Source organism: Mirounga angustirostris, unplaced genomic scaffold, assembly GCF_029215605.1.
Source record: "Mirounga angustirostris isolate CCGP_5_RB_7025 unplaced genomic scaffold, mMirAng1.0.hap1 SCAF_3, whole genome shotgun sequence".
NCBI lineage: Eukaryota > Metazoa > Chordata > Mammalia > Carnivora > Phocidae > Mirounga > Mirounga angustirostris.
Genome location: NW_026991711.1, coordinates 162,411,491 through 162,425,891, shown reverse-complemented (window position 1 = coordinate 162,425,891; position 14,401 = coordinate 162,411,491). Strand labels below are relative to the sequence as shown.

Genomic DNA, 14,401 nt, shown 5'->3' with positions numbered 1-14,401 from the left:
AGCAGACCCCCTGCTGAGCAAGGAGCCCGACGCGGGACTCGATCCCAGGACTCCAGGATCATGACCTGAGCCGAAGGCAGTTGCTTAACCAACTGAGCCACCCAGGCGCCCAACCTTTCGTTTCTTTTATGCATGACTTGACTTTCTGTGAAAATCCAGAATCTCTAAGCAATGTAAGCTCACCAAGGCCCATACACTAAAGAATGGACTCTCGATCCCCATCATAGCTAACTAACAGACCTTAATTAGCAGATTAGCAAATAGTTGTGCTGGGCGAAACCTTTTGAGCTGCTTATTTACCAGTTTCTGCCATAAAGTCTCCTTTGATTGGACCCTTCCCTCTGTTGGAAATCCAGTGATCTTGCTGGCAAATGTTGCAAGCCTGCAGAAGTGAGGAAGGGGAAGGTGCCCTGGGCTCTGGCACCCAGACATTCAGCATCAAGAGAAAAGCAATGTCACACTTCTTTATCTGCAAATGCACTGGATTTGCTGTTGTTAGAACTTGTGAAATTCTTTGAGTGTGTTTTTTTAAATTTTAAATTTTTTTAATTTTTATTAAAGAACAACAACAAAAAGAGTGTTGGCTTCAGAATTCACACTTCCTGGAGCCAGGGGTGGAAAGAAGAGAAATGTAACTGTGTTCTCTGGAATTGTTTTCACTTTTCCCCCAAAGTCATTTCCTAGTTGTTAAAGAGCACTGCAATGGGAGGTAGACCTAAAATATTCCCCATTCTACACCATTAAGGCCCATATAAACTCTCTGTGCCTCAATTGTTCCTTCTGTAAAGTGGGGACATGGGGGTAATAAAAGGGTATTTAGAGTAGGGTGCTTGCACATGCTCTCTCTTGAGCTCATGTTCAATGCTAATGCTCAGAATGAGTCCAGAATTCCATATTGAGAGCCTGTAAAATGAGAAGGAGAATAATTTCCACCTTCTAAAGTTGTATGGATTAAGTGAGTTGATGTAAGGGCTTAACACAGAACTTGCATATAGTAAGCACTTACTAAAGGACACCTATTATATTACCATCTCATTATGAGAATACCACTATGATATATATGATAAGAATACTGTGAAGGTTCTTGTGATTCTTTCAATAGGCCTTTAGGAAGAGGGTTTCCATGGTGCTAGGGTTTGTTGTCCTCATGCTCACGTTCACCGGCTCCTGGTTTGCAAGCAGCACGAGCTTTCCCACTAAGTCCATGTCCCGATCCTCAGGCTGGAATGGGTAGGGACAAAAGCCATAGCAATGGAGGAAATCTCTGGAGGGACTCTTAAACCAACCTTCCAAGCAGCTCCTGGTGGTTTCTGGGAAGCACTTCTCCAGGCTCATTCTTGCTGCCAGGCCCTTGAACCCCAATGTAGAAATGCATGCAAGAACAGGGAGCACCCAGCCCTCTAGAATTTAAACAGCATTTTTAGGGTCGCCTGGGTGGCTCAGTCGTTAAGCGTCTGCCTTCAGCTCAGGTGATGATCCCAGGGTCCTGGGATCGAGCCCCGCGTCGGGCTCCCTATTCAGCAGGAAACCTGCTTCTCCTTCTCCCCCTCCCTCTGCTTGTGATCCCTCTCTCACTGTCTCTCTCTCTGTCAAATAAATAAAATCTTTAAAAAAAATAAACAGCATTTATGAGTCTTCTGCTTCTCACTTAAAAAACAAAAACAAAAACCTCACATTTCCTGGGGACTAGCACTGAAAATGCCCTTGTCAATTCCATTCAGTCCTGATGTGAAATATTTTCCTCACTTACTCCTGCTTCAATTCTGGATTAAATTAAAAAGAATAATAGAGAACAGAAGACATTAGGGCCTCAGTAAATACTTACAGCATGCTGGTTAGGGACACAGGCTACAGCCAATTTTGCTGCTGTGTGGCTCACCTGTCAGAGCCTGAGTTTCCTGGTATGTAAAATGGGGAACAATAATACCCACCTCATAGGGTGTTGTGAAGAATAAATGAGATAATTATATATTAATAATAATAATGCTGACATGTATTGACATTTGTTAGATGCCAAGTACTATGGTTAAGGCTTTGTGTAGATTGTCTTAACTACTATAACCATATCATACCCAGAACTCAGCATGTCAATGCTTAATAAATGTTAGCAATTATAAAGATAATGATCATTATTAACAAAGTAGGAAGAGCGGGTGCCTTGGTGGCTCAGTTGGTTAAGCGTCTGCTTTCAGCTCAGGTCATGATCCCAGGGTCCTGGGATCGAGCCCCGCATTGGGGTCCCTGCTCTGTGGGGAGCCTGCTTCTCCCTCTCACTCTGCCTGTCGTTCCCCCTGCTTGTGCTTGCGCTCTCTCTGTCAAATAAATAAATAAAATATTTTTTTAAAAAAGTAGGAAGAGCCAGTGTTTACCACTGTTGGCAACCTATTTGTACAATCGTGCTCCCTTTAAAACAAAACAAAACAAAACAAAACAAAACAAAAAAACAATTGTGCTCCCTTTCACAAAGCTGGTCTAAATCACTGGTCACTCCCCTTTCCCTCTTGGGTCCCTTGCCTTCTGACCATACCACATCTTCTAAGCACACTGCTTTATGGGAAAGATGACCAGATTCAGAGTCTTTGGGACATCTGGGTGGAACCTTCAGCATCGGCCTCCTGTGATTACTCATGACACGGAACAAGCTGCATTTAGCCTCACTGATTTCCCATCTTCAGAATGTGATCAAGATACTGCTACTCAAAAAAAAAAAAAAAAAAAAAAAGACAGAAAGATACTGCTACTCATTTGTTGTTAGTACTTTAGGACTGTAGCAAGAAAGATAATTTGTAAACACCAAGGATGGTGTTTTTGGTTCAGTCCCCACTTGAGAGGCTGGTGTGGGAAATAAGTGAGGTGAGGAGTGTGTGCTTAGCTCTGGCTAAGTCAGGACAGCACCTTCCAGAAGTCTGTGCACTAAACCCAGGGCCTGCATTGCACCTGGCATATCCTAGTCCTCAAGAAACAATTTGCTAGCGCTAAAGACACTCACGATTTTAGCTCAAGGACTTGTTCTCTATGTCTGCCGTACCTCAGGGGCCAGCTGCCACCTACGTCTCCTTCCAGCTAGCCCACATCTGGAAACTGGAACTAAAGCTTACATGTCACTTGTTTTCCTTTAGAAATTAAAAAAAATAGGTATATTACTGATGCAGAGCTATGCCACACAAGCTTTCATTGTTGGTACTGTTTTTCCTATTCCCTGACCTGCCATACCCTCCCCAAGATACTTTTTTTTAAAAGATTTTATTTATTTATTTGACAGAGAGAGACACAGCGAGCGAGGGAACACAAGCAGGGGGAGTGGGAGAGGGAGAAGCAGTCTTCCAGTGGGGCAGGGAGCCCGATGTGGGGCTCGATCCCAGGACCCTGGGATCACGACCCGAGCTGAAGGCAGACGCTTAACGACTGAGCCACCCAGGCGCTCACCCCCTCCCCCCAAGATACTTTTCCCAATGATTGAATTGTCCTCTAGAATCTTTAAGGCCAAGTTGAAGTTTGGGGAACAAGTTTTCTAAAGGTGAGCAGTATTAGGTTGTTGTCTTCCCTAGATCATCTGAGAAGCTTCTTTTCATTCGTGGACTATATGGAACTTTATCTCCCCCTGCCTTTGTTTCTGCCTCCTAAATGCCCTTTCTTGATCTTGAAATGCCCATCTCTAAGAGACAACTTCTGACTGTCCAAGCTGAATCTGATGCTGGGGTCAAGCCACAGAGAGAGATTTGCAGGTGTGAAGCATTAAAGGAAGCTAAATGCAAAAGAGGTGGAGCTGAGCTCCTAAAAGGACTTTGGCAAGTGCAGTAGACCCCCAGCCAAAGTATATTTGAGTTCCTCGTGATAGATTCCATTTAATTTTGTTAGTTTGAAGTCTTCCGAAGAAGACTTTAGGGACAATGACCTAGAGAAGCATTGAAGTTTTTGGCTGGGTGTAACTGATTCAAATCAAAAGCCTCTGTCCTATTATTTCAGCCATATAAAATGTTGATTTGGCACTGAAATACCCAGCAACAGGAATTCCAAGATAACACGACTGCAGCCAACCTGGTTGTGATAAAGACATGGTTTTTGAGAGAAACGAAGACCCATGTGCTAACACCCCTCTGGTATTGAGGAAGATGAATTAACAGATGGCAGAACCCAATTGCTAATGAGGAGGAGCAAGGAATGACACGGTAGCCAGTTCAAGAAACTAGACAACTCCAAAACTTATATTCTGGCTTCAGTATATCGTAACACAGTAACGATTTTACTTTTTTAATTGGGCTTATGAAGGTCAATGTAAAGCTCATTTTCCTTCACTGAGTGCACCCTGGCTTGGTTGGCTAAAAAGTTGGACATGCTGGCCTGCAGGAAAAAGAAAAAAACAAAACAAAACAAAACAACCAGTCAGGGATTTCAAACTAGCTATGGATGATCCACAAATCGGTGGGTGGGCCAGTTTATATTTCCTGCTGACTGCTTGGAATCACAGGATGCTGGAGGAAGACCTTTGCCGCAGACATCACCCTCGCCAGATGAGGAAAGCAAGGCCCATGGAGGTGAAGAAACCAATCTAAGAGCACACAAACTATGTAGGATAATCTGGGTTCTTGGGAAAATTGTTCTTGCTGGATGCCATCCTGCCCCTGCAATTACATGGTCATTCCTACCACAGCACTTTTCAAGACAGGTTGGCATATTATAGGAAGTACACTGAGTTCAGGATCTGAGGACATGGGACTGATTCCTTCTTCCCCCCTCTGTCACTTCACCTCACTGAACCTCTCAGTTTCTTCATCGTTAGGAACTGGGGGGCACTTGGGTGGCTTATAGTTAAGCCTAGGACTCTTGGTTTCAGCTCAGGGTTGTGAGATCCAGCCCCACGTTGGGCTCCACGCTTAGCACATGGAATCTGCTTTAGATTTTCTTCTCCCTTGGGGCGTCTGGGTGGTGCAGTCGGTTAAGACTCTGACTCTTGGTTTTGCTCAGGTTGTGATCTCAGGGTTGTGAGATCAAGCCCCACTTGGAGCCCCAGGTGGAGCCCCACGTAGGGCTCCTCGCTGAGTGCAGAGTCTGCTTGGCATTCTCTGACCTTCCCCCTGCTCTCTCGCTCTCTCTCAAATGAATAAATCTTTAAAAAAAGGATTTTCTTTTCTGTCCCACCCCACATTCTCTCTCTTTCTAAAATAAATAAATCTTTTTTAAAAATAGGAATTATTATACATCGTGGGGTTGGTATGGTAATTATGAGGATAGTCAAATAATGAATGTGAAAGCAGGTTTTAAAAACAGTAAATGCCATCACATGTTAAGTAATATTATTCCAAACAGCACTTGGGCCTCTATAATGACACATGCCAATTTCTGTCTAGAAATATAATTAGTTGCTTATTCCTCCTTGGGGGACGCCCTGAACTGCATCACAACCTACTGCAGGGGGACTGCCTTTCTTACTTTTATCTGTTTCCCTCCAGTCCCTGTCAGAGTTCCTTTGATATAGTGACTGCTTGAGCAGTCCTTCTTGAACTGGGTCACTTAAACTACAAATATTGTCTTGGACAAACTTCCTTTTTTCTACCACTGTTTTTTACTGATTGAGAAAATTTCAAGTGACTGAAATTTTTTTTTTTTTCCCAACCAGAGAGACTAAGATGCACAATGTGTGGTTACCAAAGACTTGACATTTTAATGGTGCCACATTTTTGTATAAATGTGAGGAATCCAGATTCAGATGTAAGAAATGTCACAAACTGAAAACAGCTGAAGAAGCAAGTTTTATGAAATCTGTTTAATGTCACTAAGGGTGAAATAAGAGAAAAAGGGAACAGATCTATGGATTGTTGAAGTCCACATTGGTGCGCTTGTGGTCCCTTCTAGGATTTCCTGGAGCCCTACAGACTCTTATTCACCACCCACATACACATATATAAAAATATACCATCTATAAATAGCCACCTGCCTTTTCAGTGAAATTAAAGAGGAGTTAGAAGAGAGTTTCCCAGTATAATTACAGGGCTCAAACCCACAGCTTCTGTACTAGTGTTCTACCCAGAGAATTTCCAATATCACTACTTTTTTTTATCAAGCACGCTTAAAAATTTCTTTAATGGCAAAATGTTGTCAACAGGATGTTTATTTATTGCCATGATCTCTCATATACCTACTCAAAAAGCTTAGGTGTTGCGTGGGGTTATTGTGTAAATAATTTTGTTTTATCAAGTACAGAAAATGTTCACAAGTGTTTCTGCTCTTTATCTAGGGCTTAACACCAAACTGCTGCCAATGTTTTCCTTAAACTCTACACATGCCCTTTCACAAACAGTCTCCCTCATATTTTCTGCGAAGATGTGCCTCTTTAAAAATCTGTGAGCTTCTCAAATTCTTAGGTAAGAATCAACCGTGTAAGGACGCACCCCAACGTGGAAGGAATTAAACCGAACACTTATTATCTTTGCTTACAAAAAAGCAGGTAGTAATTTATTCATACCCAGGCTTTGTTCCCTCACTAAAGACCAACGCTCTTCAATCTTTGAGCGCCCTGAAGGATGAGGCAGCTCTGACGACGAGAGGAAGGGGACACATTTATAGGAGCCGTCACGCAGCTCTCCCCACACAAGGGTCTAAGTGCCTTTAGCAGTTAATTTGTGAGCAAAAAACCCCATTGGGAGCCTTCCACCTACTCTAAAAGCAAACATTCTTAACAGGCGGTATTAGTGTGGTGTTAAAAAGAGGCATGCTTTCACCTAAAAGGTGTCATTTTATGAGCAAAAACTGGATAAACCTAAAGAGACTTTAAGTTGCTATTTTTTTCCTTCCCTGATGCCCAAATCTTCACAGGTCAAGATGACCCCAACCCACTGTTCCAAACCCAGGAGGATCTTTTTTTTTTTTAAAAAAAGATTTTATTTATTTATTCATGAGAGACAGAGAGAGAGAGAGAGAGAAGCAGGCTCCCAAGGAGCAGGGAGCCCGATGCGGGACTCGATCCCAGGACCCTGGGATCATGAACCCAGGAGGATCTTAAAAGATGCTCTGCAGAGTGCAGTGGCGAGGCCTCCTCCTCCCGGTGAGGACTCTCACCGGCGTTCCTTCTGCGTGTTTGCAACACACACCAGCCCTGTGAGCACGCCTGTTAATTAAAACAAAAACACAACTGTTTCTGTGGAGCTTTAGAAGTACAGAAGCTGCGAGCCGAAGCCGGGAAGGAGAAACAGCAGTGTCCAGTCGGCTGCTGGGTCTTGATGGCTGCCCAAGAATGAAGCAATGGTTAGGAAAAGCCAGGAAACAGGCACCTGAATTAAAGAAGAGAAACGGGGGGGGGGGGGGGGGAAGCGAGTGAGGCTTGGAGTTGGAAGTATTTAGAATGCCTTTATCATTTCCCTGAGGGACTGTTTAATATCAAAGTGCCTGGGTAGGAAGGCTTCTCAGTCTAATCTGATTCCAAAGTTAGCCTCTCCGAAAAGAGAGAAAGAATAGCTTCAGTGGCTTCAGGCCATCCTGGGGTCAGGCTGGAGTCTATTCCTGCCGGAGCTGCCGAGTCACTGCCACCTCAGGAAATCACTTGACCTCTGGTTCAGTTGACCTAGAAGGTAGAGTGAAGCCTACAGCCGAGAAGGCTCCATTCGAAAGGCCCTTGCTATTAACTGGAACCCTCTACTGACTTCCCAGCCATGTGAACCCAAAGGATTTAAGAATGAACAAATTAGGTAAGGTGCATTAGAATACAAGAACATCAATTAAGAAAAGAAACGCAGACAAACAGAACAAACTCACTGAATTCTTCCCAAGGAAAACACCACCAGCAAAGCAGACCAAAAATATCTTCTGGTCCTCTTTCAAATATGGTCTGCATCTTGGAAGGGTGGTAAAAACATGGATCAGAGAGCGCCTCTCTTAAAGAGATGCCTGTTCTATCCCCTTCCATAAGTTATCCAAAGCAGGATGTGAAAAGGCTTAGGCGTGTGTGGGAAAGGTAGTGGGGTGGTAGGCAGGAAGCACCAATAACAGAAAAAAAAAACAACTAAAGGACGGATAAGGCATTCATTACACTGTATTTTAAAAGGCAAGGAGAAGACTTCAGTAATATAGAACACCTACATGAGGGACAGAGCCAGTGGTGTCCCTCCACACCTTCTTTTCATAACACAAAGTTCTGTTCTTTGGCTTAAAGATCTATAGGAATTGTCAACTAAATAAACGTTCGCTTTGTATTAAAAAAATTTATTTTGTGATCTGTACATGTGATAAAGTGGGGCTTCCTTGTAGACTTTTAAAGGCAAAACAAAACAAAAACCCAAAAGTAAAAATGTATAAATACAATATATATTTTCTTACAAAAATGGGAGATTTACAAAATATACATACTGCACTTGTCTCTATTTTACAAATTTCACATGCAAGAGATACAACACAAAAGATGCCAGAAACTGTGTGGTGGGAGTTTTAAATCTGACAAATGAGACCATTTTGGAGGTTTAAGAAACACAAGGTCGATGTTAACTTTAATATAAAAAGCAGCTCCACTCAACTGAACATTACATATAGAAAGTAACTTGTACTCCTGACAGTACCCTCCCTCTATGATTTAAAAACTATTTAAAACAGCATTTAAAAATTGTTTTGAGAAACAGGATAGTGTTGCAAGATTGGAGGGTGGTGTGAAAGGTGGAGTAAAGGTTAGCTCCCATGATTCTCTGCTCAGCTTTAGAGCATTATGCAAAAGAATCAGTTCTATTATAGAAAAAAAAGTACATGATTTAAGATTAATAAATTTAAGTCATGCAGCACATTTCAAAGAACTCCAGAACTACTTTGAAGCTTACCTTCTTTTAATGACTTTCTAAAAAAAGGGACCCATGGTTTAAACTGTCCGCTTCATTCACTGTCATTTCTGCAGGTCACCTCCCCACCCAGCCACACAAAGACAGGGTCAGCATACACATGCTGTCTTATAAACGGATTTATGGAACTAAGAAAACAGGACAAAATGGTTCTTTACTTTTTAAAAAATTTAACTTCTTTATTATGGAGGCTGAGGGCATTACGCTTTACCTTTAACCTTGAAGGATTCAAATGGGAAGAAAATAGAAAACCTAAATGCAGGTTTATAGGAAGAAAAAAATAATAAAGGGAGAGATTTCCCTGAACATTTGAACAGAGCCTGTAGATAGGATCGTGTGTTCTGAATTAAATTTATTTAAAACAAATACAACAAAACCCCTTGCATTTCCTTTAGCCAAGTCAGAACCTCTGACTGACTGGGGGTATGGAAGCACGCTGCCGTTCACTTTTCCTTAAAAAGGAATGTTTATCTCAGCCAAATTAACATCCAAAGGGAAACCTCTGATTTGTGCTACTTTGCCTATAAAAGTTGCTGTCTTCACAGTTATGCCTTTCCACAGGGGAGACACTTTTGTTTCCTCTTTTGTCTCTTACAACAAAGACAAGGGGAAAAATGCACTCCTGTTTTGAAAAGCAACAAGTCATCACTTCTTTTCAGAGTATTAAACCAAATAAAACACCTTCTTCCTTCTGCCTTCCCCAGAAAATAAAAAAGTAGCAGAAATACCTACTACTCATCTCCTTTGCCTCATCTCGAAATGTTATCTTCATTTCTTTCGCATCCTCACATTCTAGGAGGCGGGCCTCCCAAGACTTCCAAATGCTTATTTTACAAGACTTGAAAGGACCAGGAGAGGAAAAACAGGCGGGAGGGGCCAGGCGAGGAGAGACTGTAATGTCTGACCCTGGAAATTAACCCATCTGGGCTCCAGTTTGGCCCCAGTGAAAAGAGATTATGGTTTGACCACCGCTTGACAAGGACACCGCAGGGAGTCCTCCCTTTTCCCAACAAAGCCGCCGCCGCAGACAGAGCTGTACCTTTCACCCGGGCCTCACAGGAGTGAGGACAGGCCACTTGTCTTGCAGCAGGGGAATCGCTCACAGTCCCAGTTCGGCCCTGGAGCCGGGAAGAACTCAGAGCCATCTCTGCTGGGCTCAATCTCGATTAGGCCCAGGTCGGCCGGTACCGTACACGATTAACATCATCGTTATCATCATCATCATCATCATCTTCCCGCAGGTCTTTGCCAAAGTCTTTTCATCCAAATCGTCTTTTCACCCAGGCCTCCTTTTCCAAACCCACCCCTCGCCCCAAATCTACAAATATCATCTCTCTTCCAGGTCACTTCGCATTGGAGGGGGTGGAGGTTACAGGAACCCCCCCCCCCCCCAGCAGTTCTCTCCTTCCCACGCCTCTCCCCCTGCTAGGGGATGGGGGAAGGGAGGGTGGGGGAGGGGCCGGGGCTCATACCGCAGTTTCCCCCTTGCTGCTGTGGCTGAGTCTGTGGTAGAAGCGGCGCCACGACTGCAGAGTCTTGCCAGACCAGATCCAGAAGCCGGTGGTGATGCCCACGATCATGGTCATCAGGTACTTGATCATGAAGACAGTGAAGTCGGGGCTCATGGGCGGGAAATGGCCAGGCGGGCAGGGCACCGCGTAGCTCTTGCACGTCTGCAGGAGCCAGGTGCGCTCCCAGTGTTCGCGGAAGGCCTGCTCATAGAAGTAGCAGGCCAGGACGATGGTCGCCGGCACCGTGTAGAGCACGCTGAAGACGCCGATGCGCACCATGAGCTTCTCCAGTTTTTCCGTCTTGGTTCCGTCGTGCTTCATGATGGTGCGGATGCGGAAGAGCGACACGAAGCCGGCCAGCAGGAAGGACGTGCCAATGAAGAGGTAGACGAACAGAGGCGCCAGCACGAAGCCCCGCAGCGCATCCACGCTGGACAGGCCCACGTAGCACACCCCACTGAGCAAGTCCCCATCCACCTGGCCCATGGCCAAGATGGTGATGGTCTTGACAGCGGGCACGGCCCACGCGGCCAGGTGGAAGTACTGCGAGTTGGCTTCGATGGCCTCATGGCCCCACTTCATGCCGGCTGCCAGGAACCAAGTGAGCGACAGGATGACCCACCAGATGGAACTGGCCATGCCGAAGAAGTACAGCACCATGAAGAGGATAGTGCAACCCTCCTTCTTGGTGCCCTGCGCCACCGTGCGGTAGCCATCGTCTGAGAAGCGCTCCACGCACACGGCGCGGTCCTCCAGCAGGAAGCCGGCCACGTGCGCCACGGCCACCATGAAGTAGCAGCCGGACAGAAAGATGATGGGCCGCTCGGGATAGCTGAAGCGCCGCATGTCCACTAAATAGGTGAGCACGGTGAAGAGCGTCGAGGCGCAGCACAGCACCGACCACACGCCCACCCAGAGACGGGCAAATCGCCTCTCCTCCTCCTTAAAGTACATTAGGCCGTTGGCACGGCCTGGCTCGCACGGGGCTCCGCAATCGCGCTCGCCCAGGAAGCGGTAGCCCAGGTAGGGGGGCACCTTGAGCTGGCGGGGGCACGAGAAGGGGAAGGCAGAGCGGCCCCTGCCGTCAGCGGCCCCGGGGGGCAGCGCGGTGTACGGCAGGTCCGGCATATAGGGCGCTGTGGGGTAGGCTGTGGGGCCGCCGCCCGGGCCCCCGGAGCCGTCGGACGTGTTCTGGCCCACGCAGATCTCGCCCGCGCCGTGCACCGGGAAGTTCTCACAGCGCAACCGCTCGGGCCACTGGAAGCCGAACTTGTTCATGAGCGCTTCACAGCCCTGGCGGGCACGCTCGCACAGAGAGCGGCACGGCGGGATGGCCTGATCCAGCACGGTGCACACGGGTGCGTACATAGAGCACAGGAAGAAGCGCAGTTCGGGAGAACACTGCACCTTCACCAGGGGGTAGAACTGGTGTACCTCGAGGCCCGCGTCCTCTTGATTCGTGTGGCCTAGCAGGTTGGGCAGGATGGTCTGGTTGTAGGCAATGTCCGTGCACAGCGGGATGGAGATGGGCTGGCAGAAGCCGTGGTCCGGCACCGAGATCCCCTTCTCGCCGTGGTAAGGCTGCGCCCCGGCGCCGGCAGGCAGCGCGCCCAGCAGCACAAGCACCAGGGTGCACAGGCCCAGGGGCGAGTGCGACGCGGCCGCGCCGGGGCCCCGCATCGCCAGCCACCGGTGCAGCGGCGCTCTCAGCCCGAGGAGCGCGACGAGGCAGCCGGGAGAGGCTTGGATCCGAGGAGGCGCGGCCGCGCCCGGCGCATGAGAGTCCTCCCGGCGCCGGGGCCGGGCCGTGGGCGGCGCGGAGCTGAGGGCGCTGCCGCTGGGGTACCCGCGCCGCTGCCGTCTCCGCCCAGCCCTCTAGCAGCCGCGGGGAGCCCTAACTCGTCTGCTTGGGTCGGGGGCGCTGCGAGGGGCCGCCTTCTTCTCCCGCTGCGACGTAACGGTGCGGCTTTTTCTGCGGCGAGGAGCAACAAGCGTCTCGGGTTACCCTTCAAAGTTTGCCCGAAGTCTGTCGACCCACAGCGCACAGTAACGCACGCGCCCCCCACACCAAGTCCGGCCCCCGGCAGGCGAGAGCCCGGCGCCGCCGCCTGCTAGCCGAGGCCGCCGCCTCGGCCGTGCTGCTCCGCCTCCTCGCCTCGAGGCTCTCTCGCCGCCGCCTCCTCCTCCTCCTTCGCCTCCTTTTCTACTCCCCCGCTCCTTCTTCAGCCCCAAAAGTTCGGCCCCCAAGTTTCTGCCAAACGGGTGATTCTCGCTGAGTCCGATCGGGGCCTTGGAGCCAAGAGCTCAGCGAGTTCTTTTTGGAAATCCAGTTACACTGCGTGCGAAGCTGCGAGGGCCCGGTGGCCGCGGCCTGGGCCTGGCCTCTCCAGCCTTGCGAAGCCCAGGCCCGTGAGTCCCGGCGCCCGCCGCCGCCGCCGCCGCCCGCCGGGAGGGAGCGAGCGCAGAGTAACGCCTCGGAGTAGTGCAACTCGCCAGAAGAAGCGTCGGGCTCGCAAGGTTCCGGGCCGCCCCGCCCCCTCCCCTCCCCCCATTCACAAACCACTCCGGGGGCGGGCCCTCGAGCTCCAGGGCGGCCCAATGGTAGCCTTTGTTTTCTGTGTGGCGGCCTCCGGATTGGGTGGAAGTCGGAAAGGCCGGGCGAGGGAACTGGAGAGGCGGAGTCTGCAGCGCTCTGGGCGGATTCCTGAGGGGAGGGGCAGGGGGCCGGGACGGAAAAGTTAAGAAAAACTTTTACGGTGAATTCGCTCGAGGGTTGGGGGGGTGGGTGGTAAACGCACCAGAAAGGGAATTTGCTTTAAAGGTTTGTTCCTCTTCTGGGTACGCTAAAATACACATCTCGAATAGGAGGGCGCAAGGAGAGAGGCTTTTGCTGGGAGAATAGCGCAGCGCCTCAGCGGAGAGACGTGACCCGGAGTCACGTTAGCCCTGTCTGGGCTGAAAATGCTGGGTTTGGCAGGGGGCTTTTGGATACCTGGATCCTAAATGTGGGTTTCGGTACCGAGCGAGAAGGGGTGCGCCTCTCAGATCGCTTTTTTCTCCCCAGACCCAAACAGACCACGTGAGGCCACAATCCCTCTCACCCTCTCTCCCGGTTGTAGAAAGGAGGAGGGGCCCGCGCCCGAGGAGAAATTGGAGTCGGGAGGAGGGGGCCGACTTAAGGCGGGAGGAAGTACAGACCCCTCCGAGGGGAGAGGGCCGGGGAGCGGCGGGCTCGGGGGACCCGGGCCCCCAGGCCACCCCGCCCGCGCGCACGGCCCAGAGTCTAGAAATCTGGTGTGGCTTTAGAGCGGTTATAAGAAAACTAAGACAGTGTTCGGGGCGGGGGGGGGGGCGGTATAAAAGTACCTGAGACCGCATGCCCAGGAACACTCTGTACGGTTTAAAGTGCGTCTTCGATTGCGGCGCTTTCCTTAGTTCTTCGGCGTGTGGCCATTCGGGATCCCCTCTTCGCTGCAGAAGCAGTGACTTGATCCTGTAGGTGAAATGTTGCGTAGAGAAGTTTTAATGCGTATTAGAAATCAGGGCATTTGCTAATTAAGGAGTTTTCAAAACACAAAGAGAGGTGATACGTGTTCTCCAACGGCGTTTTCTGATTGGCAAGCGGTCTTTTTTGTTCCCGGTCAAATCTTGGCCCTGCTCGCGGCACTGGGCGCTCCAGTGAGCTCTCCGGTTACTCCGGGCGAGGTCAGAATTTACCCGGGGGCCTCTCCCCTCTCTCTGGGCAGCAAAGAATACCATGAATTCCCATGCAGGGTAGTGACAATTTGAGAAAGGCTAAATCTGTCTCTCATTCTGTCTCTGTCACACACACACACACACACACACGCACAAATACTATGCTTAAGAAAACGTTACTCCTGGCTGAGCCCTTCCTTCTGCTAGGCTCAATTCCGGGCGCTGGACCCTGAGGGATTTCTGATCAGGTTGCATGTTTGCAGAAGTTGCTGCCTCTGCTGCCCCCGGTGAGCTTCTTCTCCAGCAAGAAAAAACTGGTTCTGAAATCTAAGACAATTAATTGGGTTCCCTTCCATGGGAGACTTTGGCTTCCTCTGT

The 14,401-nt window shown here is 48.8% G+C and overlaps 1 protein-coding gene across 2 annotated transcripts; it reads right to left on the bottom strand.

Moving 5' to 3' along the window:
- Window positions 1–6,871: 6,871 nt before the first annotated feature.
- Window positions 6,872–13,964, bottom strand: FZD7 (frizzled class receptor 7). Of its 2 annotated transcripts, XM_054506062.2 has the most exons (3): window positions 13,694–13,964; window positions 10,289–13,031; window positions 6,872–7,105 (listed from the first exon to the last, which is right to left on the bottom strand). In XM_054506062.2, the coding sequence occupies exons 2-3, from the start codon at window positions 12,005–12,007 to the stop codon at window positions 6,887–6,889; spliced, it is 1,938 nt and encodes a 645-aa protein (XP_054362037.1). In that variant the 5' UTR covers window positions 12,008–13,031; window positions 13,694–13,964; the 3' UTR covers window positions 6,872–6,886. The 2 variants fall into 2 exon arrangements, with proteins under 2 accessions (XP_054362037.1, XP_045724154.1); XM_045868198.2 differs by lacking the exon at window positions 6,872–7,105 and having other exon boundaries at window positions 8,285–13,031; window positions 13,694–13,956.
- Between the last annotated feature and the right edge of the window lie 437 nt (window positions 13,965–14,401).

Bases quoted from the DNA above. Each gene is read 5' to 3' on its own strand.
- FZD7 (XM_054506062.2), bottom strand. From the start codon at position 12,007: ATGCGGGGCCCCGGCGCGGCCGCGTCGCACTCGCCCCTGGGCCTGTGC. The intron at 7,106-10,288 runs GTATGAGCCCCG...TTTAATTAACAG, and splicing joins GCAGCAAGGGGGAAACTGCG to GCGTGCTCACAGGGCTGGTG.